The 27,993-nt window shown below is 35.3% G+C and overlaps 7 protein-coding genes across 9 annotated transcripts; 3 read left to right on the top strand and 4 right to left on the bottom strand.

Annotated features, from left to right (window-relative positions):
- Positions 1-32: 32 nt before the first annotated feature.
- LOC103842252 lies at positions 33-593 on the top strand. Its single transcript, XM_009118876.3, has one exon. It carries the CDS (start codon positions 33-35, stop codon positions 591-593), a length of 561 nt encoding a protein of 186 aa, XP_009117124.1.
- A 3,736-nt stretch (positions 594-4,329) lies between these two features.
- LOC103842250 lies at positions 4,330-7,846 on the bottom strand. 2 transcript variants are annotated; one of them, XR_627952.2, is made up of 3 exons: positions 7,021-7,846; positions 4,933-6,718; positions 4,330-4,604 (listed from the first exon to the last, which is right to left on the bottom strand). XR_627952.2 is itself a non-coding variant. In XM_009118875.2 (2 exons), exon 2 carries the CDS (start codon positions 6,532-6,534, stop codon positions 5,527-5,529), a length of 1,008 nt encoding a protein of 335 aa, XP_009117123.1. In that variant the 5' UTR covers positions 6,535-6,718; positions 7,021-7,846; the 3' UTR covers positions 4,330-5,526. The 2 variants fall into 2 exon arrangements, 1 of the variants encoding a protein (XP_009117123.1); XM_009118875.2 differs by having other exon boundaries at positions 4,330-6,718.
- A 254-nt stretch (positions 7,847-8,100) lies between these two features.
- LOC103842249 (ATPase 5, plasma membrane-type) lies at positions 8,101-14,202 on the bottom strand. Its single transcript, XM_009118874.3, has 15 exons — positions 13,915-14,202; positions 13,327-13,446; positions 13,005-13,241; positions 10,825-11,709; positions 10,639-10,743; positions 10,422-10,566; positions 10,186-10,350; positions 9,875-10,113; positions 9,769-9,801; positions 9,610-9,691; positions 9,369-9,529; positions 9,123-9,296; positions 8,851-9,033; positions 8,574-8,755; positions 8,101-8,397 (listed from the first exon to the last, which is right to left on the bottom strand). Exons 1-15 carry the CDS (start codon positions 13,975-13,977, stop codon positions 8,301-8,303), a joined length of 2,871 nt encoding a protein of 956 aa, XP_009117122.1. The 5' UTR covers positions 13,978-14,202; the 3' UTR covers positions 8,101-8,300.
- A 1,706-nt stretch (positions 14,203-15,908) lies between these two features.
- Positions 15,909-20,181, top strand: LOC103842248 (cytoplasmic 60S subunit biogenesis factor REI1 homolog 2). The gene is made up of 5 exons (XM_009118873.3): positions 15,909-17,302; positions 18,545-19,105; positions 19,176-19,345; positions 19,424-19,633; positions 19,743-20,181. Exons 1-5 carry the CDS (start codon positions 17,198-17,200, stop codon positions 19,897-19,899), a joined length of 1,203 nt encoding a protein of 400 aa, XP_009117121.1. The 5' UTR covers positions 15,909-17,197; the 3' UTR covers positions 19,900-20,181.
- Positions 20,182-20,429: 248 nt separating this feature from the next.
- On the top strand, positions 20,430-23,221 carry LOC103842247 (F-box protein AFR). The gene has a single exon (XM_009118872.3). It carries the CDS (start codon positions 21,972-21,974, stop codon positions 23,088-23,090), a length of 1,119 nt encoding a protein of 372 aa, XP_009117120.1. The 5' UTR covers positions 20,430-21,971; the 3' UTR covers positions 23,091-23,221.
- A 473-nt stretch (positions 23,222-23,694) lies between these two features.
- Positions 23,695-26,810, bottom strand: LOC103842246 (galactinol synthase 5). Of its 2 annotated transcripts, XM_009118871.3 has the most exons (5): positions 26,646-26,810; positions 25,260-26,481; positions 24,709-25,032; positions 24,488-24,622; positions 23,695-24,417 (listed from the first exon to the last, which is right to left on the bottom strand). In XM_009118871.3, the coding sequence occupies exons 2-5, from the start codon at positions 25,590-25,592 to the stop codon at positions 24,199-24,201; spliced, it is 1,011 nt and encodes a 336-aa protein (XP_009117119.1). In that variant the 5' UTR covers positions 25,593-26,481; positions 26,646-26,810; the 3' UTR covers positions 23,695-24,198. The 2 variants fall into 2 exon arrangements, with proteins under 2 accessions (XP_009117119.1, XP_033136693.1); XM_033280802.1 differs by lacking the exon at positions 26,646-26,810 and having other exon boundaries at positions 24,305-24,597; positions 24,692-25,032; positions 25,260-26,585.
- Positions 26,811-26,814: 4 nt separating this feature from the next.
- LOC103842245 lies at positions 26,815-27,950 on the bottom strand. The gene is made up of 2 exons (XM_009118870.3): positions 27,477-27,950; positions 26,815-27,335 (listed from the first exon to the last, which is right to left on the bottom strand). Exons 1-2 carry the CDS (start codon positions 27,812-27,814, stop codon positions 26,939-26,941), a joined length of 735 nt encoding a protein of 244 aa, XP_009117118.1. The 5' UTR covers positions 27,815-27,950; the 3' UTR covers positions 26,815-26,938.
- Positions 27,951-27,993: the final 43 nt, after the last annotated feature.

The following is a 27,993-nucleotide window of genomic DNA, read 5'->3' as shown; positions in this document are numbered from 1 at the left end:
CAACAATCTTTCCCTCAAAAAGAGAAAAAACAATGGATACAAAATCATCAGAGAGGTTCCTCCGTATCCAAGCAACCGCTAGGGCTCAATCTGACTCCTCGTACTCCTCAGGGGTTGTCATCTTTCAAAACCATCATGTAGAGATACTGTTACAAGACAAGCAGCGTAGCGGTTCTTCTTCTTGTCTCATCGAAACCCTAGGCTCCCACCCCGATCCTTGCCGCGAGGGCTCTACTCTCTACCTCGATTTCGATAACTTCACACCGAACTACATCTTCCGTCGTCTCGCCAAGGAACTGAACGACAGTAACTTGGCCAGGTACATGAGAGATTATATTTTTGATGAATCCCAACGGGGAGACTTGCCGCAGGGGCAACCGCTGCTCATCACCGTTCTTGTGGAATCGGCACGCAGAGTGTATTTGGAAAGGGAGGAGACGTGTGCAATCTGTCTTGACGATTTTGAGAGTAAAACCATGAGCATGTTTCCCGGTTGCTTCCATCAGTTTCATAGAGAATGTCTTTTGGAATGGATCGAGCGAAGTCGAAGAGGCCATGGCTCTTGCCCTCTCTGCCGCCATCCTTTTGGATAATTGACAAAATTAATCGGTCTTGTATGGTTTGAGTACATCCGTGTCTCTCAAGTAGGGTCTTGGCATATGATCTGTTTCACTTATCTCATTAGGGTGCTCTCATTTGTGTGTGTGGTTTTATGTCGTACACAATAGTTTTGTTGGTAACAGTTTATGATATATATGCAGTAAGATTCCTTTTCTTTGTTTTGAAAAATCAATTTTTTTATACGAATCTCACAACATCTATATTATTAAAACAGAAACATTGTGCTGGACCTAATATTTATTTTATAAGTTTTTAAATTAAATACATCTTCCTACTTTATAGTTAAACCTACATTAAATCACTAATATTTTTTTTCTTATACTACTATCAATGTTTCCAAACAATATAGTCATTTTTTTTATACTACTATCCATTTTCCCAAACAACACTATAATTAATCTTATGTCCAAACAATATAAAATATTGGAACTTATCTTTTTAATACCCAGATATTAAAAAAAATATTCAAAAAATTTATAAAAAACGAAAAATAAATAAAACTTACTTTTAAAGGTTTAAATACTACAAAAACATTTCAATCAATGATAAATCAATTAAATTAACATATTATTTTATTTATATTTACTGCATAATGGTTCTATCATTTATTTAAGTAAGATAACAATTCAATAATAGCCATTACATAAAAAATAAATATATAAACATTATACAGTGTACAATAACGATAATAAAAAAAATAATTATGAAAAATGTTCAAAATATATGTTATCTAAAGAAAAATGCTTAATACTAATTGTTAACAAAAAATTTAAAGCGATTATAATATAAATGATTAACTAGAAAAATTACACAAAACAATTATAATAAAATTAATTAAGTTATATAAATGGAGTAATATGATCAAGACATTTATAGTTGTTAATTATATCTATTATTTTCTCTATCAAAATTTTGTAGAAATGTCATAATTTAATAAAATTGTAAAACAATAAACTTTAAAATCAATACTATTAAAAGGGAAGGAGTTTTAATAAATCTACTTAAAAAGTTGTTTGGACCCTTTCATTAACTAATAATATTTTGATCTTACATTATTTGGACAAACAATATATTGCTTTAAATTTGTCTAACAATCATTTAGTCAAAGCTTTATTCATTGGATCCATATCTTTTTGTAAACAAAAAGATTATACCATATATATACAATCACATAAATTTGGTTCACGAAAATATATCATATACACTTTATTATACTCTTCTCTAAATATGTCTCATTAACTTCATAATTAAGGATAAGTTTAAAAATGATATATAATGTTAATTTTATTTTATTTTATTGATAAATAACAATTTAATATTTAAGATAAGTTTAAAATTATCAAAAACCCAACAAATCTTTTTTTTACTGCTCAACAAAAAATCTACAAATCTATACTGTTAAATTAGCCAAAAACCTCTCAAATAAATTTTAAGTTGCACCAACTAATCAAATGTAAATTTTATAAAATGCACAAAAATATGAAAGGTTAGATTTGGGCATTCGTGTCTTCGGGTCAAATATAAATCGGTTTCTTTCAAATCCAAGTTCTTTGGGTCTTGGGCATTTATATCCAATTAGGTATTTGATTTTTTTTTGTTCAGATTTGTTCCTTTTAGTTTCAGGTAAGTTTGAGTCAATAATTCAAGTATTTGTGAAATTTACTATGTAATTTGGCTACGTAATGAGTCTAGCTCAGTTCGAGTATTTAGGACAAAAATCTAAAGAATCTGAAAAGCCAAAAAAATCAAAACACTAAAATACTCAAAATCAAATAAATACCAAAAATAACTAATTATCTAAAAGACCAAAATCTTACCCGGGAACCAAAAATATCCAATATTTTAAATATATTTTTACAATTTGAAATTTTACCCAAAACCTGAAACTATAACAGAAAACGCGAATCCAAAATTTACAATAATATTTTTATACTGAAAATATATATGAATTACTCAAATATACATAATATGAACAAAACATTCTAGGTACTTTGGATACCCGGAGTCCAACAGAGACCCGCAGGTCCAAAAATATCTAATAGGTACTTTTTTCAATCTTGAACCTCAACCTGTATTTCGTATTGGTTTGGTTTGTTTATCAAATTTAGGTTAAAATTTTATACTTAAGAAAGCGTTACATAAGAGTATATATAAAAAATCTCGAATAAATTTATTCATAAGTTATATAATTTTAAACAAATTTCTATATTCGATATAATACGACTTTATAATATAATAATACACAATATACTCAAAATACTATCTCATATCCAACATCGTATATAACCCATAAAACCCGCGCTTTTGAAGCGCGGGTCAAAATCTAGTTTGGATTAAAAGGTGACAAATTATGAAACTATAGCAATTTAAATCAAATTGGATATGTTAACATATCGGGCATCCATCGATTCAATTGGTTAGTCTCGGATATAGTGATTTTTATAAATATAGATATTTTTAAAACCTAAATTGAATTATCGAATCACCGGATTAACCGATTTGACCGCAGATTGGGTCAAATTTAAGAGCATTGATTTAAATGCAAAGAAAATTCAAATAAACAAAATTCTTACAAATTAACAAAATATTTATTAATTATTAGTGAAAATTTTTATCATAAAATAATCCGTGTTTGCAAAGCGCGGATCGTGATATAATATATGTTTTAAACCAAATCTTGTTTCTGCCAATCAGAACCAACTCAAGACGAGTTTTTTTGTCTTTTACTTCATCAGATATTGTGTTTTGTTTTTTTCACTCAAGTAGCGAAATAGATTACTCTGCAGTAAACATGACATGTTTTTTTAAGGGCTTATTTGCTAAATAACCAAAAAAAAAAAGTGAAATTAGATTTTTTAGAGAGAGAGAGTAGAGAGAGATAGGAAGAGAAAGTAGGAGAGAGAGGGTGTTTTTAGTTAGTTAGTGAATTTTGTTTTTTTTTGTCTACCGGATGCAATTACTCTTTTTTTAATTACAGAATGTAAACGGAAAGTTTGCAAAAATAGAACAGGACATGCTTTTGTCACACAATTGAGACCTGAATAATGCCAAAAGACATCACACAAATTGATTTAAAAAAAAAAAACAGTTTGTTCTAGTTTATGTTTGCTCAAACTGCAAAAAAGAAAACAGTATATGTGTAAGAAAGACGATGGGAAACAGAGCTCAAGTGATCAAGTGAAAAAAAAGACATTGAATGATCATAGTCTGCAAAGAACAGTGTGACATGGACACGGTCCCACAGGTATTACTTCTGGATCTCCTAAGCTTGAAGATCAATACAAAGACAATAACAACATCCTATACGAGGTTCATCTTTTTTTTTTTGTTCAAAAAAAAAAACGAGGTTCATCTATCTATTACTTCATTTTGTCAGGTCTTCTCATCTGACTGATCAAGGCATAGGAACTAGTAGTTGTCATTTAAGAAGGAGTTATCAAAATACCTGAAAGCGAACATTTGTCCAGTGACAGTGAGTAACACCCTCTTGTCAGTGCCTCCTATAATACTATCCAATATAGCATACGGATAAAAAGGCAAAATGGAGAGAGCCTATTATTGATGAAGCAGGTTAAGAGGGGGTTAAGTTATAGGGAAGTCTTGAAAAGCTAATTTGAAAAGCTCCTTTAACTTTGTTAAAGTAACTGAAACACTTTGGTTATAATTTGGGAAACTTAATGAAATGCTAGTCAAGAAACACAGGAAATATAAACACAAAAACTCTCTTCATTACAACTGAATCAAAGGTTAAAGAACATAAACTGAATCAAATCCATTTCTTTGTTTCCCTTTAAACATGATATTTTGATCTCTGTGATTCTAAGGAAGGGTATACAAAAAAAACAAGATGGAGTTTGGAAGGTACACTGTATTATTGTGTGCAATAGTGGCTGCAGATGAAGACTCTGGTGCTCCATTTTGTAAAGGGAAGTGCTGATTAGTTTTCCTTCTGTCTTTTCGCCTATTTTACCATCTTAACTCATCTGAAGAAAGATCCTAGTATTTAATAAATCTCTGGAAAAAAGTATCAAGTAAAGATATGTCTGGTGCAGCAAAACGCATGCCTCTAAAAACCACACATTAGAGTAGTCTCTCAAAACATATTCTCTAACCATCAGAAAGACACAGATCTAAACAACTCCAGCAGCAAGAATCGTTTTTTTTTACCAGGATATAATAAAAGTCCAGAAAGATGACATCTTTCAGGGGATTGCAGGTTATTATATAATCGTAATTTAAGCAAGTTGAAAAGATTTTTCATGGTGGCACAGAGTACCACATGATGGTCATAATGTTCAAAGAAGAACTCACCAGATACAGTTACCCGCTTCAGTAGACAAAACATGCATTGTAGCAAGTTTCCTTCCAACGAGTGAGCCTTGCCAGAAGATGACTACTGTTGGCTAAATTCTTCTAGCATTGATGACATCCTCAGGCTACAACTTCTCGAATAAAAGCTTATGTTCGACATATAAAAACTTGCAATAGACAGGGGATACAAGGACAACGGATTCAAATTCATTCTGGACTTTTGAATAAAACGAAATTTCCATTGAGATGAGATGAGAGAACAAACAAAAAAGGGAAACGTCAAAAAATTGTTATTTTTGAAGATAATGAATTCTAAACAAATGCTAAAAGACTAGAGAAAATGGAAGAGCTATTACATGATTTGACTTTGTACCCTACTCGGTATCTCTTTTGCCAAAACTCACTAGTAGTAGTATACACAACAAAGCCTCTTTGAGATTGCTAAATCTTACAACATGACACAACTAACAACACGTATCTTTCTTTTTACAGATTCTTTAGGAAGGATAATTAGTTGCATTTCCGAATAATAAATCTACTAACCTGCTCTGAGATATCATATTGATCTGCTTCTTTTCTCACCTCAGATTAAACTCATAACTGATGATTTCTTTCACACCTCTGTTCCTCTCGAAAGACCTGTATGGAGATTCTCTCCAGTAGTGTTGGCCAGTCTTCGCCAAGCTGGTGTGGATTCAACTCCATAGCGGTTCTAAAATCTAGCAGAGACACAGAACGCTCATCTTGTCTTCTGTCAGAAGGTCCGTTAACCTTGTTCTGACTTTGCTGCTGCTTGACTAAGCCTTGTTCTCTTCCATCTGTTGACCGAGCTCCGACCAAATCAACGCACGATCTGATCAGCTTCTTCAGATAAACGTCCAACATAGCATTCAGCGTATTGGCACACTCCAAGGAAACCCCTTCAAGACCATGCGCTACTGCAATACTCTCCATCCTTTTCCTCAGCATCTCTGTCTCTCCTAACCCGCCACTCTCGTAGCTACTTATTACGTCAGCGCTGGTTGAGACAGGAACCCTTCTTCCACGGGACCCACCAGCTGAACAAAACTGAATCCCTATAGGTGCAACAAGAGGACTAGCTGATAAAGTTACCCTCACCTGCTCCTCTTGTTCTTTCCATTGTGGTTTTGCAACGGGACGAAGAAACTCACCGTCTCTTTCATCAGCAGCACCACCTAATCTATGACTATGATGATCTACTGTACTATCTCTTATCTTCCTCTTCCGCACTCCTGACCTTACCCCGTTGGAGCAAACATGGTCATTATGGTTAGGAGCTAAAGATTCCCTTTGTTCAGGACCATTAGCCACAGGTTTGGTCAGATGAGCAGGAGGCAGTGGGGACTTGGAGGAGACGGTTGCGTTTCTCAAGATGGAACGTATCAACCGGTTGTGTAGAAAGAGATTCTCCCTCCCTAACAGCCTGGAACATGTCTTATCAAACTCGCTCTTGGTCAGCTTCTGGCTCAGAAACCTACTTAGGTAGATAAAATACCTTTTGGATCTTTCAACACCAATCTTCTTCACTATATGACCTTTCAGTTCGCCAAGATTAATCCTCTCATCTTGAGAACGCTGCATGACTATTACTCTCAGCTTCTATTGCCCTTTCAGACAAAAAAAACAATCTAATAACACTTTGAATTTAAGCTATTCCCTTTTAGTGCAAAGCCAAATCTCATCACTTCACACCAAAAAAAAGCCCTCAATTTTGAATCAAAATCATCTGAAGAAAACAGCAGCAAGGGATCCTCTTCACTGAGAACTGCACCAGCAAAGAAAGACCCAACATTGTCAACGCCAAATCTACAAAGGTAATTTAATAATAAGAAAGAGTAAATCGAGATCAAGTTTGAAAATCCAAAGCTTTGGTAAAAGAAAGAAAGAAAGACTCAACATTTGTAACAACAACAAAAGAAACGATGAAATTCGAAAGGGAGAAGGAGACTTAGAGGCAATGAAGAGGAAAGCTTTATAAGCATGACAACAAGTGGTTACTATTTGATTCAAAGCAAATATTTGACCAGAATTTTCAGACAAGAACAGAAGAACTAACTTCCGACCAACCTTTTTGTTCCGAACTCCGTATGCGTATTGAGCTTCTGTGATAAACCAAAGTCTTGAATTGCTCTTCGTGTCTTTCTCGTATTGCTGGTTGGAGTTGAATGTTGGAGCTTTTGCTCGTGTCTTAAAGCTTCGATCTTGCTTATTGGTTTCCTCAGTTTTCCTTTTTTTTTTCTGTTTAATTTACATTTGTTTATTTATTCCTTTTCTTTCATCACTTTATCATCAATTAGTAAAATCTCCTATGATTTATGAGTCTGGGATCTTGTTAAACTATATTAACACAAAAATACAAAAAATAATTAATATATTAATATTGTAAATAATTGGATAAATTTGGGATATGTGAATATTTAAGAAAAGGCTAATGGTTGTTAGATTTTAATGGATTTAAAAATTAATTTAAACTATGTGTTATTAGACTTAAACTTTAAAATCTTTATCAAAATTTCATGTTTGTGAATATAAGGCAAGACGTAACTGGTTTAAAATGGGGAAGTTTACGAACACAGGTAGTCGATGAATGCTTTAGTTTGGGCAATAGACTGTATGCAGAACATACATCAAAATTATGTCATATTTGCAACGGATTTTTCTCAATTGGTAAAGATAGTGTCAAAACCAGAAGAATGTACAGTTTTTGCAATTTATTTGGAAGATATCAAGATCCTTAAAAATAGTTTTCTTAGTTCACAGATCATTCATGAGACGCAAAATAAAAAGATTGACAGTCTTGCACGTAGTGTTAGAAAACATCTGTCTTTTGTTAGATATGGAACCGCCGATTTGGATATCAAAGTCAGTATAAGTTTGTCTATGTTGATGATAAAAAAATGGTTCGAGTAGCAACGTGTGGCTCTACGGTGCAGTCGTACTAGTAACAAAAATATATAATATACTAAATGATATTTAAAGATTTTTGTTGTTAATTGAAATGTTTTTATTTTCAATAAAACTTGATATATTTGTTTGAATGAAAAACAAAAATAATAAAATATCAAGAATTAGACACAACTAAAATCTAACAATTCTTTTATGTCTTTATTGTAAATTAATTCATTTTACCTATCAACACTCTGACAATGAGACATTAAAAATTTGTGTTTTAAAAAAGAGACATTATCAAAATAAAATACATGAACTTAATATAAAATTAGTACAAAAATCAAAGATCCTAAAAAAATGCATCGGTATAAGTCTACACAACTTTGTTTTTTGTTTTCAAACTAATTAAATAGCCTTAAATAGTAACCAAAGTAGATTAGTTAGGTTTCACAATCTGATTAGACTGTGTAATGTTGCTGAATCGCGTCAATGTCAAGTCCTCTAAGCTTAACCACTGACTCTACTTGTCCTGTTAATGTGTTTAGCTCTCTCAGCCTGCAGATATCATCAAACCCACATCTCATCATTTAGCAAAACCACCAACCCGAAGGAACCAAAAGTATCGGGTTGCGACAGGCGGAAAACCAGGTGGAGCTCATGTATGATTTATGAGAGTTTTCAAGTGATGGTGCGATGGAAAATAGTGAAAAATTGAATGATTTAGTATTTACCTGGCAACCTCAGCTCGGCGTTTAGCCTGTTCAGCAATCTCAGAGAGTTCACTGTAACAATTCTTTTCATTGAAGATGATGTTTGTCTCTCGTGGTTGAAGTCCATGGAGTGTTCTTTGAGCTGCAGCCCATTGAGCCTCTCTTTCCTCTTTACCATAGTCTTTCTTCGTCGTGAAGGCAGTCTGTTTTGTGTTTTAACACATAGAAACCCTCATATAAGCGGCAGCAACATTTTCACTAGTCATTCTTGGATTCATGTGATGGGTTTTGTGGATACCTTGTTTTCAAGAAGGTTTAACCACGCTTTGCCACTCAAAACGTAGCAGATCAAAAACTTGAGCAAGTCGAGAGGGATGTACGTTACGAGACTGTATAGCCAGATCACTCCAGCCCATCCCCAACCGGCTCCTTCTATCCGCGCAAAACTCCAGTTCGCGTAAACAGCTATCAATGTCGCCACCTGAGAGTGTATACAGAATACACCGCTATGATACTTGTTGTTATGTTTTCATGAAAAGATTTAAGTGGATTTGTTATATATATACATACCAATTGAGCTATGACAAATGCACCAAGTAGGAGAAGACCAGGGGGTTCGACGTAGGACCAGCTACGGGACCTGGTGACGAAGATGAGAGCCTGACTTGTGATGCTAACTTGTAGATACAGAGCAGCCATCATTTGTTCAGGACGTTGACTCAATGGTCTCACACCAAACATGTTCTACGTAAACCCTCAAAAGAGTTAGTTTTTTGAACTGGGCTAGAATTAGAAACTGTGAATAAGAGTATGTACCGAGAAAATATCAGTGTCTATCATCGCCCAGAAGAAAACGACAGTCATCAAGGCCTGGTAGCCTCCAAACACGACTCCGGTCGAGAAGATTTCTATGAGTTTCCAGCTATCTGGCTGTGGAGATGGCTTCACGTTATCCTTTGATATTGTCATGATTGCTCCTATAAGTAGCAATGTTTTTGTTAATTATTATAAACAATTCACTATTAAATGCAGTAAATACTCTATAATGTAACTTCACCATCGTTTAAGATTGCTATGATCAGGACCATAAAAGGCGCGAAATCAAACTCCCATAGGAGAGCAATGAACATGAAGCCAAACTGCACCATGTGGCAATAGCTTTAGATTTAGGATTTGCAACCATCAAAACCAAATGAAATCTTCTAAGTATACTTACCACAATACGTATCGTGTTTGAAACCGCATAAATCTACATAGAAAGACGATGTCAAGATTTGAATTAGTGTCTCTGTGTAAAAAACTTTATGAAAGTTTTGACTCACAGTGTAGTTTTTCATTCTTTGGAATATGGCTCTACTGGTAAGCACTGCACTGATGATAACGCTAAGTCCAGGTTCTGTGAGAACAATATCAGAAGCGCCTCTCGCAGCGTCAGTAGCGCCAGCAACAGCTATACCAATATCCGCCTTTTTGAGAGCTGAGGTATCATTCACACCATCTCCTGTCATACCACATATATGGTTCCTTTGTTGCAGCCTACTAACAATCTCGTACTTATGCTCTGCAAAAAGGAACCATACGATATAGACAGAATATGTGGTTAAAGATATAGCCTTTTGCTAAGTGTATGTACCTGGAAAGACTTCTGCAAATCCATCAGCCTTCTCGATCAGTTCATCAACAGGAAGCGCACCCAAGGAAGAATCTTTCTCTTGTCCGAGCAGCGCAGAAGAAGGATACATGTTTGTACCCATTCCAAGCCTGCGACCAGTTTCTTTCCCAATTGCAAGCTGGTCCCCTGTTTAAGGAAAATCAAAATGAAGTGCAGAGAGACGAGAATAAAAAAAAAAAGAACTATGTGATTAGTACCGGTTATCATCTTAACATTAACACCAAGGTTCAAAGCCCTCCTGATTGTCTCGGCACTGTCATGCCTCGGAGGATCAAACAAAGGTAAAAGACCCACAAGTTCCCATGGGCCACCAGAAGCATCTTTCTTCTTCTCCGGAACTTCCTGCAACCAATAAAACACAATGAGACAAGAACTTCTCGACATAATAGTTTATAAAAATCCGAGAACAAAGACCTGTCTTGCCACAGCTAAAGATCGAAGCCCACGCTCAGCAAACTTATCAATCACTCCATGAGCTTTCCTCTTAACATCCTCCTTACAACTACATAAGTTCAGTATCTGTTAAAGAAAGATCATCAGCACAAACCATTCCCGTAAAACTTGAATCAACACATCATCACACCCCGGTTCATCAAATACCTGCTCTGTAGCTCCTTTGCTAGCTCTGTACCAACTCCCATCAGACTCAACATACGTCAACGCAGTTCTCTTATCCACCGGGTTAAAAGGAAGGAAATGAACTTCCCTCACACCCGCTCGAGCCTCCTTAGGATCAGCAAGCATTCCAACAATAGCTGCATCAATCGCATCTTGACTCTCAATCCTCGAGGCTCTCGCAGCCAAGAGGATAACATGCTCCTTATCAACTCCTTTGGCAAATAACTCCACTAAGTTCTTATCAACGGTAAGCTTATTCAACGTGAGAGTTCCCGTCTTATCGCTACACAGAACATCCATACCAGCCATCTCCTCGATCGCAGTCATCCTCTTCGTCACAGCTCCCTGCAGAGACAATCTATGAGATCCGATCGCCATCGTGACGGACAACACACTAGGCATCGCGATCGGAACACCTCCGATCAGCAAAACGAGGAGGTTATCGATTCCGTCGCGATACTCGCGGCGCTGGATCGGGAACATCACGAGGAGCTCGACGGCGATTCCCAGCGCGATCGAGCAGATGCAGAAGTTGCCGATCGAGGTGACGACTCTCTGGAAATGTCCGGTTTGGTTCGCGGTGTCGACGAGGTGAGCGGCCTTGCCGAAGAACGTGTGGACTCCCGTGGCGACGACGATGGCTTCGATCTCGCCTTGTTTGCAGGTCGAGCCGGAGAAGATTTCGTCGCCGGGGGTTTTGGTGACGGGGATTGATTCGCCGGTGAGAGACGATTGGTCGATCTTGAGAGGGTCGCCGTCGAGTAAACGTGCGTCGGCGGGAATGATGTCGCCGAGCTTGACGGTTATTATGTCGCCGGGTACGAGGATGGATGCTGCTTGCTCGCTCCATTGACGATCTCTGAGCACCTTCACTTACACCCAAAACATCGTATATAGTTAACTGTACCATATATAGTTAACGTTTACTCACCATTTTTAAACGGAACTATTTATACATAAATGATTTTTGTATAATCAAAGAATATTCAGTTATTTTAAATAATTATTTATTTAATTTATTGTTATTAATGAATATAGTGTATGAAGAATTTTTTTAAAAATATTTATAATACGTGAGAGTTTTTAAAATTTAATTAATTAACAGACATGTATATATTCAGAAAACATTGTTATATATAAATAATTTATTATTTGGTTTAAAAAATTTGTGAGTATAAACAATAATTATCAATAAACAAAAATTGGTTTTTGAATTTGAATGAATGATGCATAAATTAATAAGTAACTATAAAATGATTATGTTTGCATGCGCAAATGAAACACTTAAACTTTAATTAAAAATTTTGAAAATGTTAGATTTGCAGATTATTGTCAATTTGAAATCTATAATTCTTCGTTACGAAATTCTGCAAAACTAGATTTTCTAATGATTAGTATACAATTGTTTGTGTTTAAAATTTTCTAGGCATATGATTTACTAAGAATCTTATATGAACCATTTTAGAAAATATCACAATGGAGTCTAAGGACTATGTAGAATATTGGTAATATCAAATATGAATCAAAATATAAACTAGTATAAGAAAAAATAAAATTAACTAAATCTATTAACCTTCTTTTACTTAAATTCAAGTGATTTGGTACTTTAAAGTATTTTAGATACATTTAGGTGACTTAGATAGTTTGACTCGATTTTATCCTTTGAATATTATTTATTAATTTTTGATATTTTCTAGATTTTTGATTGATTATTGATATTAAGTAAAATTTGATTCGAATCAAATCCGAAATCCGAAATCCAAAAGAAATCAAATTGAATTCCGTCAAAAAATCAAAAATATCTTAATGAAACTTATGAATATCGTACTGGAAATCTATCAAAGTTTCAAAAAATAAATCGTATTGAAAATCTGAAATCCGAAAACATGATCAACACAAATACTTAAATGCCCATACATAATATTTTGTAGTTTTAAAATTATTAATTTTCATGGTTTTCTTTGTACACTTGGTAGTTTGTACTTACTTGCTAAAAATATAAATAGAAGAAAACGAAATATTATATGGTTAATCTACTAAATAAACTTTCTTGCGTTTTATAATTATTTTGTGGATCTCTATTGACGATTCTTTTCTATATCCAACAACAGAAAAATTCACTATGATCATAATTGAAGTTATATACGTATAACTGGTATAACCTTTGTTCTGCGGGCTAGACCGGCCATGAGAGCTGCTGCAGCATTACCGGCGTTGTTCTCTTCAATGAAACTAATGGTTGAGTTGATGAACAGCAAACCCACTATCCCCACAAAGTCTTCCCAGTCCGGTGGTCGTCCTCCTCCGTTCGCCAAAGCGATAGCCATTAGAGCCGCCGCTTCCATCACCCACGACAAGGGGTTCCACATGAAGCCTAAAAACTTTATAATTTTGCTTTCCTGCGTGTTATCAAATCATAAGGTTAAAAAATATTTCATCAATGTTCATATTTTTAAAAAAGGGAGAAAAATCAAGAAGAAAAACCTTCTTCTCTTCGAGCTTGTTGGGACCAAAGAGGTCTAGACGGTAAGAAGCTTCATCTGATGTAAGACCTTGTTTTGTACATTTCAGCTCTTCAAAGACTTCCTCCATGGGTATTCGAATCTGTACCACATCATTTATGTAATTTTGTTAATGCTTTCCACTTCTTTTTCCCTTAGTTTCTAAAAAAACTACTTTCAATATTTTACTTCTTTGATGTAAGGAAAAATATGCTTTCTTGGCGAATAAAGAAACTATGATAACATTTTATAAGAAAATAATACTTCCTAAAATTGTATTTTCTTGATGTAAGAAAATGTGCTTTCTTGGCAGAAAAAAAACACACACACAGTTAACAACTAGCATACGATCGTGTGATGTTAGCACATCATTTTAAAATGACTCAATGAAGCCATCTTTGAACTCTAATGGTGTGGGACTCGCAATATAATTAAATCACGTATTGAAAAGAAGTAAAACGAGTTCGAGTTTGTCACACTATATGTATATACATAATGTTTTGGAATTACCCGGGTAAAAGATTAATAATACCTATATACCAAAGAAAACAAAAGGAGTACATATATTTACCAGATCAACAGCTTCATTCTTGATGTGGTCGAGTTCATTGCCTTTATCTGCGGCAGCTGCCATAGTGAAGCCCAAAAGGTGAAGAAGAAAATGAAAAAAAAAAAAAGGAAAGGATTTAGGATATTGATGTGGAGAAGACGAAAGTGGAGAAGTGAACGTCTGGTATCTAACTATTTATTGTGTCCGAAGATTTATTCAAGACATAACGAAAATGTGAAGTGTGAAAGTTTATGCGAGGGACTGAGGGAGGCTTGTTTGTATGTGCACTTTTGGTAAAGTAAGCCAGATCATGAGTTCACTTCTTTTGCCCCTTCCGATTTTTACGTGGCATTTCGTTTATTTTAATGTATTTCACAACTTTTGGTCTCGGCAGCAACAATAGTTATTTTCCTTTCTTCATCATATTATTAAGTTTCTTTTATAAGCATGAGGTATTCGAGTTTGTAACGCACGATTAATCCCCTAAGGTGAGTGTGACTGCCGAGTAGCCCATTCACCAGATTTTTTTTCTAGTGTCAAATGGGAGATATTAGTTAACTCTAAGCCTCTAAGCTTGAAGGGAATTGATCTCTAACCTAAACTAGCAAGATTATTCCTTCTTAAATGGGAACACTAGACATCTAGAGTCTAGACCACCACCACTTGATTATCATATTACTTACAGTTTTAAGTAATGAAAGTGATCTTAGTTTAGCACTAAATAGTGTTCTGTTACAGAACTTTTGTGCTCCTGGATAACAAGATAAGTTCCCGGAGAAGACAAAAGGCAGAGCACTTTAAACTTGCGTAGAAATCCTATTGTATTGTGTAAATGATTATTTCTAATATAGTGCATATTTTTACAAATGTAACAATAATTTTTACAGAAAAAACTGAGGGTAGAAATTATATTAGAAGTAGTGGGACAAAGATGAACACACAAAGGAGAAACATGTGAAAGAGACAACTATTTGTTTCCCTCCTTTAATTTCCTGCTTATGAATTTTACGTGAAAATCCTCTCTCTCACCCACTCATGCAAACTTTTTCCATTAAAGAAGATAAGATACAAAAAAATCTCGAATTCTTTATGGGGTTACACAACCAAAGTAACCCTAACTCTAGAAGATATTGTTTGTTAGTTAAGTATTAAATATGGATACAAATATATAGACTTAAGTTCTTACTTTAAAATTTCATCTGCAAACGTTTTGTTTGTTGCGGTATAGTGAGTATATTTGTATCTTATCTCATGCGCCATGGAAATAGAGAATCGATTTTTCACTTCTCTGTTCATTTTGTATAGTGATATAATAACTTTTGTGGTGCCGTCATGGTATGAATTAAATGAAGATGTGAGGAAATATGGCTTCGACCAGAAAAGTGTTAAGAGAGAAAATAAACTCACGAGGATAAAGGGTGATCAAACTTTCCTTTGCCATGTGAACAAAAAAAAGGCACTGGATGCTCGTGGATCGTGGCAAATGCAATGACATGTGGTTAATTTTTAGGGGTTTAATGTTAACTCACCTTCTTTTTGTTTTAATATGTTCAACTTCAAATTTTTGCTTAACATAATTTTCAAGACAAAAAAAAACTAGGGATGAATGTACTCTAATTGAGTTTGAGCATCTTCTTTTACTTTTTATTTTATTTTGTTCTTCATATGTTTTTCACTTTACTTAATAAGCCTATTTCAGTTAACCCGGATTCAATATTACTATATTCTAAAAAACAACTTTTAAAATTTGTGTGGATTTTTGTATGGTCAATTCTCCTAAATAGACCATTTTCAAGTTTTGATCATAAAATAGACCACAAAGAGAATAATGACCAAAATGTTTCATTTAATAGGTAAAAGGATCCTAATACCTTAGATATATAAAATAAAAGAAAATCAAAAGTAAAAAAATATTTTTTTTATAATTTTAGATTATATGTTTTCAAATTCGAACTTTATTCTAAATTTTTTTTTCTTATTTTTTTTATCTTTTCTCAAATTTTATTTTTGTAATTCGAAAATACTTTTTGAAACTATTTTTAAAATTTTTATTTTAAAATTTTTAATTTTTAATTTTTAATATTTATTTTTTATTTTATAAAATTTTAAATCTCAATCCCAAATCCCCACCCCTTAACTCTAAACCCTAAGGTTTAGATTAATTAACCCTATGAGTATAAATGTATATTTACCTCTTTAATAAAATATTTTGGTCATTTTGATCCTTAGAATCTGTATTTGTGACATAACTTTTTTTAGTGTTATCTTATGGTATTTCCCTTTTCGTATTGTTGTTTAATGTTGTTGTATTATCCCATAGTGATTTTGTTTGGTAAACTTTTTAATGTTGTTGTATTATCCCATATAGTGAGTTTGTTTGGTACACTTTTCACTCTTCAATCAACAAAGCTTGAGTTAGCAAAACAAAAAGACCATAGGAATTTATAGGGTTGGGTAAAATACTTGAATCTGAAGAACCGAACCGAACTTGATCCAAAAAATCATATTTAAATCAAAATAGGTAAATATCTAATCGAAATTTTGGTATCAAAAGAACCAGATCCGAACCCGACCCAAATCAAAATATTTTGGATTACCGAAAATATCCAAATCACAATTATATTCTTAAATATATTTATTTTAGATAAAATATCTAAAGTATTCAAAAATATTCAAAATTATCCAAACTATTTGAAAATGTCCAAAATACATAAACATATTTAAAAAAAAAACTCAAAACACCAAAAATGTCTACTAGTTCTTTACACAAATATCCCAACCAAAGTAATTTTCATGTTAGTTTTTTTTTTTGTCAGCAATTTTCATGTTAGGGGTGTAGATATTTAGAATACATTATTCAAAATAATATCTTTTATATTATTTTAATTTTTGGATTTTAAAGCATGTTAAATTTTCTGAAGTTTTTTATATAGTTTAAATCGATATATGAACCCAAACAAAACTGACAAAGATTTCAACCGAACCAAAATTTATAAATCTAAGTTAAAAAGTCAAATAGACCTAATTAAACCAAACTTGAATGACTATCTGACTGCGCTCGTGGTTTAAATAATAAACAGTCCAGCCGACTATACTTCCGTTTGGGCCAAATTTTAAAACTAATCGGATCTTGACCCGACCCATAATACATCACCGCTTACGCAAACACATATCATCGTCGACGTTAACAAACTTCCCTCAACCGACCTCCGAGCCGTCGCCGCAAAATATATATATATATCACATCCCACAATCCATAACCTCAAAAACTTCTCCATTTCTCAAACGAATCAAAGTACAAGCGATGTCAGGCTTAGCATGTAATTCATGTAACAAGGAGTTCGAAGACGACGCTGAGCAGAAGCTCCATTACAAGTCCGAGTGGCACCGCTACAATCTCAAGCGCAAGGTCAGTCATTCTCTCCCAGTGTTTTGAAACCCGACCCGAACCCGCGGTTGAACCGGTAAACCCGGCAACCCAGAAAAAATCCGGTTTGGACTTTGTGAAAAACCCAATATTTAGAAAACCGCAAAATCCACAAAAACCCAGTAAAACTCGGAACCCGATACCAGTTGAACCACTGGTTGAACCACAATAAATAACTTTTACTTCTTTTTTTAATTTTTAATTATGTTTTTAGATTATGTTTTATATTCTAAATTTCCAATTAAGAAGTTATATACTAACAAAAAAAGTTAGGTTTTTCTTTTTTTGTTTTATATTTGTGATTTTTAGATTTTAATGAAGATTTCATTATGCCAGAGAACCAAAACTAGTTGATGTGATTTAGTGTTAGTTTATTTCCGTTATTGATAATTTATTATAATGATTTTTTACTTTTGGTTTATTTTGTATAATTTAATTTATTATTCACATTAGACATTTAAATATTTATAAATTTTATATCTTTATAACTAGTTGATGTCATAACTCTTATCTTGTTAGACAAAATTATAAATAGTCTAAATTATTTTTTGATATTTTGTATATCAAATAAAAATAAAAATATAGAAATTAAAGTTAAGTATTTTCTAAATGTTATTTAACATAAAAATATACATATCCAAACTATTATTTTATGTTTATAAAAATATTTAGAAAATATTAAACTTTAGTTTCTATATTTTTATTTACATAGCTGATATATTATTATATAATAAAATTAATTCATTTATTAATCCGCGGTTTGCCCGCGGTCGATCCAGTGACCCAGCAACCCGGTAAGTCGTCCGGTTCAGTGTCCGGGTCGGGTTTAAAAACATTGGTCGTTTGGTTGCCGCAGCGGCAACGGCAGCGTCAACACTCTGCGTCAACTCTTGTTCGTTTTGTTGACGCAGTGCGTCTGACGCGGCGTCCGAACACCTCGTCCTGCGGCTGACGCCGATAAAACCTGCGGTCGCGATATAATATGCGGCAGCGTCAGCGTCTACAAAACGAACAACAACTGTCTTTATTGACACTGCCGCTGACACTGACGCTAAAACCTGCGGCAAACAAACGAACAGAGCTTTAAAGAAACTGCTCGATTGTAAGCTTCGGTTGAAATGCTTACGAGAATAGCGATTGCGATTGTAGTTTTCTTGAGTTTCTTCGAATTCGCGCTCTAAATCGGAACTGTTCGCTTTCTTGTTTTCGTTGTTGAAACGTTAGATTGCTGGCGTTCCTGGAGTTACGGAAGCTTTGTTTGAAGCTAGACAAGCTGCTTTAGCTCAGGAGAGGATCAAATCTGTTGAAGCACCTTTGCTTTACACTTGCGGAGTCTGTGACAAAGCTTACAGGAGTTACAAAGCTCACGAGCAGCATCTGAAATCAAAGAGCCACGTTTTGAATGCCTTTTCACAAGGAGGGAACGGAGAGGAGGAGGATAAAGCGATAATTAAGCAGCTTCTTCCTCCTCCTCGCCGTGTTGAGAGGAAGGAGCCTGTTTCGATTGAGGAAGAGAGTGAAGAAGAAGAAGAAGAATGGGTTGAGGTTGATTCTGACGAGGATTTGGAAGGTGAAGATATGGATGATGAGTCAGGTTCTGGTGAAGACGTGGAGGAGGATGATATCGAGTTTGAGTTGGATCCGACTTGCTGTTTGATGTGTGATAAAAAGCATAAGACGTTAGAGAAGTGCATGGTTCATATGCATAAGTTCCATGGGTTCTTCATATCTGATATCGACTACCTCAAGGATCCAAAAGGGTTTCTAACCTACGTTGATCTAAAGGTATGTAGTTTTCTTTCATCACTTTTAGCCCTCGGTGATTCCATTAAAAGATCTTTCTTTTTTCTTACAGGTCAAGAGGGACTTCATTTGTCTGTACTGCAATGAGTTGCGCCATCCGTTCAGCAGCTTGGAAGCTGTTCGAAAGCATATGGAAGCCAAGAGTCATTGCAAAGTGCACTATGGTGATGGTGGTGATGAAGAAGATGCGGAACTAGAAGAGTTCTATGACTACAGCAGCAGGTCTCTAACCTTCCTCTCTTATTTACCACGGAATCGTGCTTGAACTAATGGTTCTTTTGGATGTGTGTGTTTGTATAGTTACGCCAATGAAGGTGAAAACCAGATGGTTGTATCTGGTGAACCAGCTAATACCGTAGAGATTTTTGGTGGGTCTGAGCTTGTGATCACTAAGAGAGGGGAGAACAAAGTAACGTCCAGGACTCTGGGGTCTCGAGAATTCATGCGCTACTACAAACAGAAGCCACCACCATCTTCTCAGAAGCACATCGTCAACTCTCTAGCCTTGAGGTTTGTCTTTGAGACCCATCAGTGGTCATCTCTTTTTACTCTCTTTTCCCTATAATCAGCGGATCAGGCATTGCAGAATCTTGACTTGGATGGATGTTAAACAACGCAGGTACAAGAGCATGGGTCTAGCAACAGTGCAGTCCAAGGAGGACATAGTGAGGATGAAGGTGATGAGAGAGATGAACAAAAGAGGAGCGAGAATGCGTGTTAAGCTTGGAATGAAGAGTAACGTAATCAGAAATCTGCCCAATAACGTCACGTATTAGTCTCGCCCAAACTAGTGCTGTTTGATTCTGCAACGCTTGTTTGTTGTACTGTGAGATCACAAAACCATAGTTTTACTGGACCTATATAGCTCATATGCTCTTGAAATATTCTTATGCCCATTGGGTCGATTTTCTCTGATTTAGCCCATAGTACTTTATTTTCTATTTTCATTCTTTCTGGTAACTACAGACTCTATTTCATGTAATAACATGAGCACTCGAGTCCTAACTCATATATACAAATGTATCACACAAGGCAGCTAGTATAATGTCTATTTATCATTTTTTTATCATTGTTTTAACGTGCAATTTACTCAAGATCATTATCATTTCCTCTGTTTTCTATTATACATTATTTAAGTTTTTCAGACATATTAAAAATAATTAAATATTTTATTTAATTCTTAAATATAATAGATATATTCGTTTATTTGTAATTAATAAATAAAATGTAAGAAAATAGACATAAAATTAGAAATTTTTAATAAAGAAATATATTGAAAATGCTCTTATATTTCTTTTTCTACATGTTTTTTTCTGCATTGTGGTGACAGAAAATAAAGAATCCAAAATCTAAGAATCTAAAATGTAATCCTATAAATACAAACATTACTTGAATATATATATCAAATGAAAAAAAAATGATTTACAATCTATATCGTTTCATCTACTTCATAACTTTTAAATTATAATTTACATAATTCATAATTGTTTTTATTTATATGATTTAATTTACTTTTCATCATAATATTATAGTTTTATAAATGAATATTGAGATTAAACTCATAAGCAGACTTATAAAAGTTAACAGGTATTTTGTTTTTGTTTATAATGATGAGATAGTTGAAATTTAAATACCATTTTAAGTTATTTTGAATTAATTGAATATAGAGTATATATTTTCATTTAAACTCAAATTTTAGATTATTTCGGGCAGATCTTCCTATAAAAATATATACAAGCTAACATACATTTATTACAAAATATAATTAATAATGCAACAACAAAATCATGAAATTTGCAACGCTAAAAATATATTTGCTTGTTCAAATAACTTAACGAAATATTTCCAAATTTCAAAACATAATTTGAGAAGGCAAAATCCATAAAATACACTTTATACAAGTTATTTTCATTACGGATCATCGTAATAAATACAAATTTATTGTAGGCCACCGAATGGATAAGATTTTAAAAAGAAAATAATGCAAAAAGGATTATATATCAAAGCATTTTTTTTTGAATAAATATATCAAAGCATTTTAATCTGTGCAATAATAGTTTCACTAATGAGATCGAATAAGAAATTGCGTGGCCTCAAAATGATATATATATGTGTGGCTAAGGCATATGCTTCTTATGTTTTAAGGAGGGGACCATGACAATGCTAATGTGGAGGAAAGTATTGGTTTAGAATAATACCATAATTCATAACATCGAGAAACCAAAATGTTATTCCCAACCTTATGATATGAGCTTGGCCTCGTCAGTTGATGCTATTGAGCTCTGATCATATCGGCACAAAGCATTAGATTCCAAATTCCAAATTCCAAATTCCAATCAGGACACACTACTACTTCCCCCTAATAAGGAGGAAGATGTGAGAGTGTTGACAGCATTTGCTTCAACTTTTTCTGCAGACCCGGAGACTCGATATCTTTTTAGTCTTCTATAAAGTCATACCACAAAGAATCTTTAACTACTTGACTAAATTGCATGTACGAGCGAACTCTATGTAATACGTACTTTTTTTCAATAAAAAATTCTTGTAAAATACTACTACTATATTAAGCAATGACTGCAAAACTTAACATGTGTCTGCCAAAAGTTGTTGTCCCAATCTAGATACACTTCATCTCAAAAAGTACGGACATCAACGCAAATCTACAGACACACAAACGTGGACTTGTTTGAAACACGAGTTTCTCGAGACTCCTCCTCCTCTCATTCATCGAATGCGACCTTTTATCAAACTTGTTTCCACAATAGTGAGTTTCAACCAACCAACAACTCTCCATTTGCCTTTTCTATAAACAGTTTAAAAACATTTCTGAATCTCTCAAGAAACAACAATGACAGAAACACAAACTAGCATTGATCAACAAGAAGAAGAAGAAGAAACAAGAACAAAGACTCAGCCCTTGATCCCAGGTCTACCCAACGAGATCGCCGAGCTTTGCCTCCTTCGTCTTCCTTACCCATACCATGCTCTCCTTCGCTCCGTTTCATCTTCATGGAACACAACAATCACCAGCCCTAGCTTCCTCCACTCCAAGCAATCTCTCTCCATCTCTTCCCCTTACCTCTTTGTCTTCTCCTTCAACAAATCAACGGCCAAGGTTCAATGGCAATCCCTCGATCTCTCATCCGGCCGTTGGTTCGTTTTACCTCCGATGCCCAGCTCCTTCGCCAAGATCTCGTCTCCCCACGCGCTCTCCTGCGCGTCGATCCCGCGTCAGGGAAAGCTTTTCGTCCTCGGCGGCGGCGAGTCCTCTCGCTCCGCCGTTGTCTACACCGCCTTGACGAACCGCTGGTCGCTCGCGTCTCCGATGCTGAGCCCGAGAACGTACTTCGTCTCCGGGAACCTAAACGGTAAAATCACGGCCGTCGGCGGGAGCTTGGACGGCGGCGGAGAAGCGACGAAGGACGTCGAGTCGTACGATCCGGAGAGCGACACGTGGAAGGAATCCGCGAGGCTTCCGATGGTGATGGCGAAGTACGACTCCGCCGTGATCGGGAAAGAGATGCTGGTGACGGAAGGCTGGGCGTGGCCGTTCATGTTTCCGCCGATGGGACACGTGTACGATTCTGATGAAGACACGTGGCGAGAGATGAGCGGGGGGATGAAGGAAGGGTGGACGGGCGTGAGCGTCGTGGTCCGGGGGAGGCTGTTCGTGATCTCGGAGCACGGAGATTTTCCCATGAAGGTTTATTCGTCAGACGACGACACGTGGAGGTACGTGAGTGGCGAGAAGCTTCCGGGGAAGACGATGCGGCGTCCTTTCGCCGTGGCGGGAGTCGAGGACCGGGTCTTCGTGGTGGGCGAAGGGCTTAACGTGGCGGAAGGTAGAGTGAATGAGGGGCAAAACGGGGAATTTAGTGTTGAGTGGAGGATGGTCACGTTCACGTCGTCTTCTCATCAAGCTCGTACTCAGTTCTCACCTGCTAGTTGTCACGTGCTTTATGTCTGATTGATTATATAACAGTACTGTTTTCTTATTATTTTGTCTCATATTGGTTTATATATTTTGATCGATTTAGAAATTCATATAATATTTATAAATTCAAGTAAAATATGTAAATCCAGAGATTTTTTCTCGGATTTGGGTTCGGATTTGGGTCTTTATATTTTTAACTAAAAAATCAAAACAAATCCATTCAAATCCATTATTAAATCAAATATATTAGTAAATCCGTACGATTGAATAACACTTGATTTATACAGAATTTATAAATCATTGAACCAATAACACATGATTTCAATACAGATTTGAAAATTATAGAACCAATAACACTAGATTTAATTCAGATTTTCAAATCTATTAAAATACAACAACCAATAACCTCTGCTCAAAGATTCGAGTGTATATGGTGATTCGCTTGGCTTGGCTTAGTTACGTGAAACCGTATGTGAAAGGTTGTTCTTACACAAATATTTGAAGGAGTGTAAATAGCTGAGAGATCTTAGAATTGGAACGATACCGAGCCAAAGACACAAGTCACACAACTTCTAACAAATGACCGAGTCACGTTGAGGCTACACAGAGCTGCTTCGAAATGCAACGATCATTCTTCTTTTTTTTTTTTTTTTTTTTTTGTAACTTAATCCTTCTTCTTCTTACAACAAGGAAAGTGGTGAACACTGAATAAACAAGTGTCTCGTATTTTGCTTTCTCTGTTGTTTGCATCATCCAATAGTCACAAACCAAGTAGACTCGAGCTTAGAATCATACAATATCGAAGACAAGTCACATCCAAAGATACCTTCTCAAATTATTAAATATTTATTAAGCTGGTTTTGTGAAAAGAACAAAAGAAAAAACATAACTAAATCCAAAATAGCATTCTCTTCTTATTATTGGTAAAAGATATAACAAGGGAACGAGACACAAAAGCAAGGAGGGTGATCGGGGTTGTTGTCATTGACAAAACACAAGACCAAAGCCGCTCGAGCCACAAACATAAAACTTAAAAAGAGGTTGCCATATATAATTTAATAAAAAATTATATATATAGCTTAACCTTGAACTAAAAGGAAAAACAGAACGTGAAATAAAATAGACTCCACAATACGATTGATTATGCGGCTGAGGGAGCGAGGCTGGTAAGGCAATCACCGACTGGTTCCTTGGAAGCTAGGGTTGTGATGATCGGGTTAAGCTTCAACTCAGTCTCCACAAAGTTCTTGTAATCCAAACTTGAATCATCATAAATTTCCCACCATTTTTTCACCAACATTTTGATATCTTCTCGATCCATATGCTCTTCAGCTCCAGTGAATCTCCAAGGCTTTGAGCCCTGTTAAAAAGCACTTTAGTATACTATATGTGTAAAGAAAATATTGACACTTCAAAGAAATAGAACATACTTTGGCACAGTAATGAACAACTTTGATTTGATCAAGGTCAACATGTTCAGGATGACGCCAAAGCATAGCCATTACGAGGTTGTAGGTTGTAGGAATTGGCTTGTAAATGTCTTTAAAGTACATATTCAGAAAATCCTATCAGAAATAAACAAGAATATTAGTCTTAAAATATATAAAGCTACATCGCGTAATGAAAAACAAAACTTAAAATAAAACCAGACCTGTTCAGCAAAAGAAGTTGGAGCAGTGACTTTAACAACTTGAAGCATATCCTTGTAAGTGAGGAGGTTTGGTTCAAAGACCAACATACCAGCATTGAAGTACATTGGCGGCGGAGGGCCATAAGTCTCCACTGGCCATGTCACCTTTTCTGGTGACTGTTGGCAGTAACCAATCTCATATTGAGGTGTTTTGGACCAACTACCCTCACAAAAGCAGTCTCTAACGGCATACAAGTAGCCAGAAGGAGAATCAAAAAGATGATCAATGTTATCAAACACTTGTATGTCTCCATCAAGATATATCATCTTCTCATACTCCACAAACTGCATTTATAAAAAAAAACATTCATAAAATCCATGTGTAAATCAATCTAACTGGTAATGCATGCTTTGTTTACATGCAATGCAAATAAAAGATATGGTCATGTGATGAAATAAATATATGAGTTTTGTGAATCGCTATTGGTTTGGAGTTAAATGGAATAGATCTGGCCTAAAATATTTAAAGATGAAATGATATACAAGTATCATATTGTAAGTAAGATTTGTACCTCCCAAATACGAAGCTTCGAGTAATTGATGACGTAATAAGCCATAGCATAACCGGCTTGGTTTTCTGGCGGAATAACTGGCTCAATCTCTCGGACAATGCAACCCTGAGCAACCAAGATTTGACGATGTTCTTCCGGCACATCTGGAAGAATCGCCACCACAAGAGGATAAGCCGAGTTCACTTTACGGAGTCCCTTGGCTAGACCAACTACACCCATCCAATAGTCTAGGTTTCCAGCTAAAAAGGTGACGTATGCCATTTTCCCACCGTTTGGGCTCGCCACCATGTCAACTTCTCCCTTTCTCTCCACGGTCATATCCTTTGGCGCCATTTCAAACAATAAAAAGAAGATTAGATTGGAACCTTTTTTTTTAATCTCGTTTGGAGCTTGTGTTTAGAAGTGGATGAAAGAGATGGAGAAACCATCCTTCGTTATATAAGAGGTAGAGAGCGTGAAGGGAGTTAAATGACAAGGAGAGTATGGAAACAAAATCATCTCAAGATACATTTTATCTTTATCTTGATTCCATATAAGCTGAAATTTCTCGATTTGCAATCTTTCCGATTTATTACGAGTCGCCTCCATCATCCAATTAGGTTTTATATGGAAAATATATGTTATTACATTCCAAAACATAGAAACTCGCTCTGTATACTTGGAAACTCCTAGAATCTTCAAACAGTTTTGGATATCTCGTATACATATATGGTTAAATATTTTGAAATTAATAGTATATTTATATATTCTATAAATAAAGACTAATATTTGTAAAATGGGAAACCTCAATAATGTTTCAGATTTTTTTAGATCGGAATTACAAGATATCTACCTTAAATATTCGAAACGTCCGAAAAAGGTTATACAAAATAAATGTTCGGAAAGATAACATTGTTGACCGATACCTTCAGGCCCACGTCTTGCTCTGTTAGGGGATTTGGGCAAAGCCGTTCCGTTGAATTCTTGACATTGTAATACATTAACTAATACTAGAAACTAAGAAAAAATACACATGGGACAATTGTCTGTCGTAGGAGTTACATATCAATGAGCTTTTGTGTATTAGTGTCCCTTCGGAAATCAGTGTTAGTTTGCTCTGCTCACACACACAGCAACAGACAAAAGGCTTCTCTGCTTATCTCCAATTATCTATCACAATTCACTTCATATAGACCACTTCCAAACAGACCACATAAGCTTCTCTCCTCTGTCACTGTTGTGGCTTAGTATCATAACATGTAACACAATAGGTTAGGTACTATTGTTTTAAGCTTCAAATCCAAAATTTTATATGCGGATGACCTTCAGAGTGTCACCAAACTAAAGAACAGTTGTAAAACGCAATATCTGAGACACGGTTATAATTCGAACTGATATGCAGAATACCTTTGATTCTGCCAAGTTGCCATGTTAATGAATCCATAGTGTTTCAAAATATGAAGGACTCCGACAACCATAGATCCTCATCAACCTCCACAAGACTTGAGAGTTACTACTTTTTCAAGAAGCTCTTCACATGATGCTTTCCGACACATATGTGAAAATAATTTTCAGATGATTTTAAAACATATTATCAGACACAAAAGGATGATAATGTGTTGCCAATAAATAATAATATTCTTAACAAATCAAATCCTCCACCACTAAAACATCCTGTAATTAAAAACGAGAATTATATATCACTCATTATCATCACAACTACCACCATCATCATCTTCCTCTTGCAAACTACTTAGACAGAAACAACTTTGAGTCTGAGCCATCAAATCTTTCTTACTCTTCATCATCATCTTCCTCCTCTCAAACAAACTGATAGTTTGATTATCACCGTCAGCATCCACTTTATTGGGTTCTTGGAGTGCAAGTAAAGGCGTGGAATTAGGGTTTTGCCAAGTGTAGAAACTGGAAACTGACATAGATCTTCCTCTACTCCTCAGCTTATTTGCAATAATCAACCTCCTCTTCTTATTGAACGGGTTTTCTACTTTTTCCAGATCCTTTGCGTTGATGTTGCTAGATTCCATTAAATTCCCAAAAGATTTTGATTTACCCACGTAATGGTTTGATAACCCTCTCCTGAACAAACAAACAAAACACACAAACTTATCAGTATTCAGACAAAACAAACATAACAGTTTCATTGCAATCATCTCAAGCCTTGCACTTAGCAAATAATTATTCGAACCTCTGTTTCGGTTTTATAAATTGAAAACTTACTTAATCGGTAGAGAGTCTTCTAAAGAGGAACTAAACGAATCAAGGGCTCCTCCTTCTCCTTGTGATGAAACGTCGTCGTCTTCGTCCTCCTCCTCGTTATCGCTGATCTCTCCGATCGACGATGAGCTATCCTCCGACGATTCCTCCGCTGATTTGTTACTCATACTTAACCCGAGACGGCTGGCAAGCCCGATCTGCGATCCACCTCCTCGTCCCGATTCATCCGCCATAAACAGAGCCGGCGGCGGTACGGCCTTATCCTGCGCCGATACACCGCCACGATCTCTAACGCACGCCGCCATACCGATTCCAAACGATGAACCCACCATAACCTCCATCTAATCTTCCGATACGATCTATTGGTTCTTTTATATAATCGGCGCAGAAGAAAGAGAGACGAAAGCTCAAACAAACACCACTGATCGAGAAAAAATGGAATAAAGATGGATAAAGGATCATTTCTCATTTATATTTATATTAACAAATATATCGTATAAAAATAGGACTACAGTATGTA

This window comes from Brassica rapa, chromosome A09, assembly GCF_000309985.2.
Source record: "Brassica rapa cultivar Chiifu-401-42 chromosome A09, CAAS_Brap_v3.01, whole genome shotgun sequence".
In the NCBI taxonomy this organism is placed as follows: domain Eukaryota; kingdom Viridiplantae; phylum Streptophyta; class Magnoliopsida; order Brassicales; family Brassicaceae; genus Brassica; species Brassica rapa.
The sequence above is the reverse complement of the archived record's forward strand: the minus strand, read 5'-3'. Positions and strand labels throughout refer to the sequence as shown.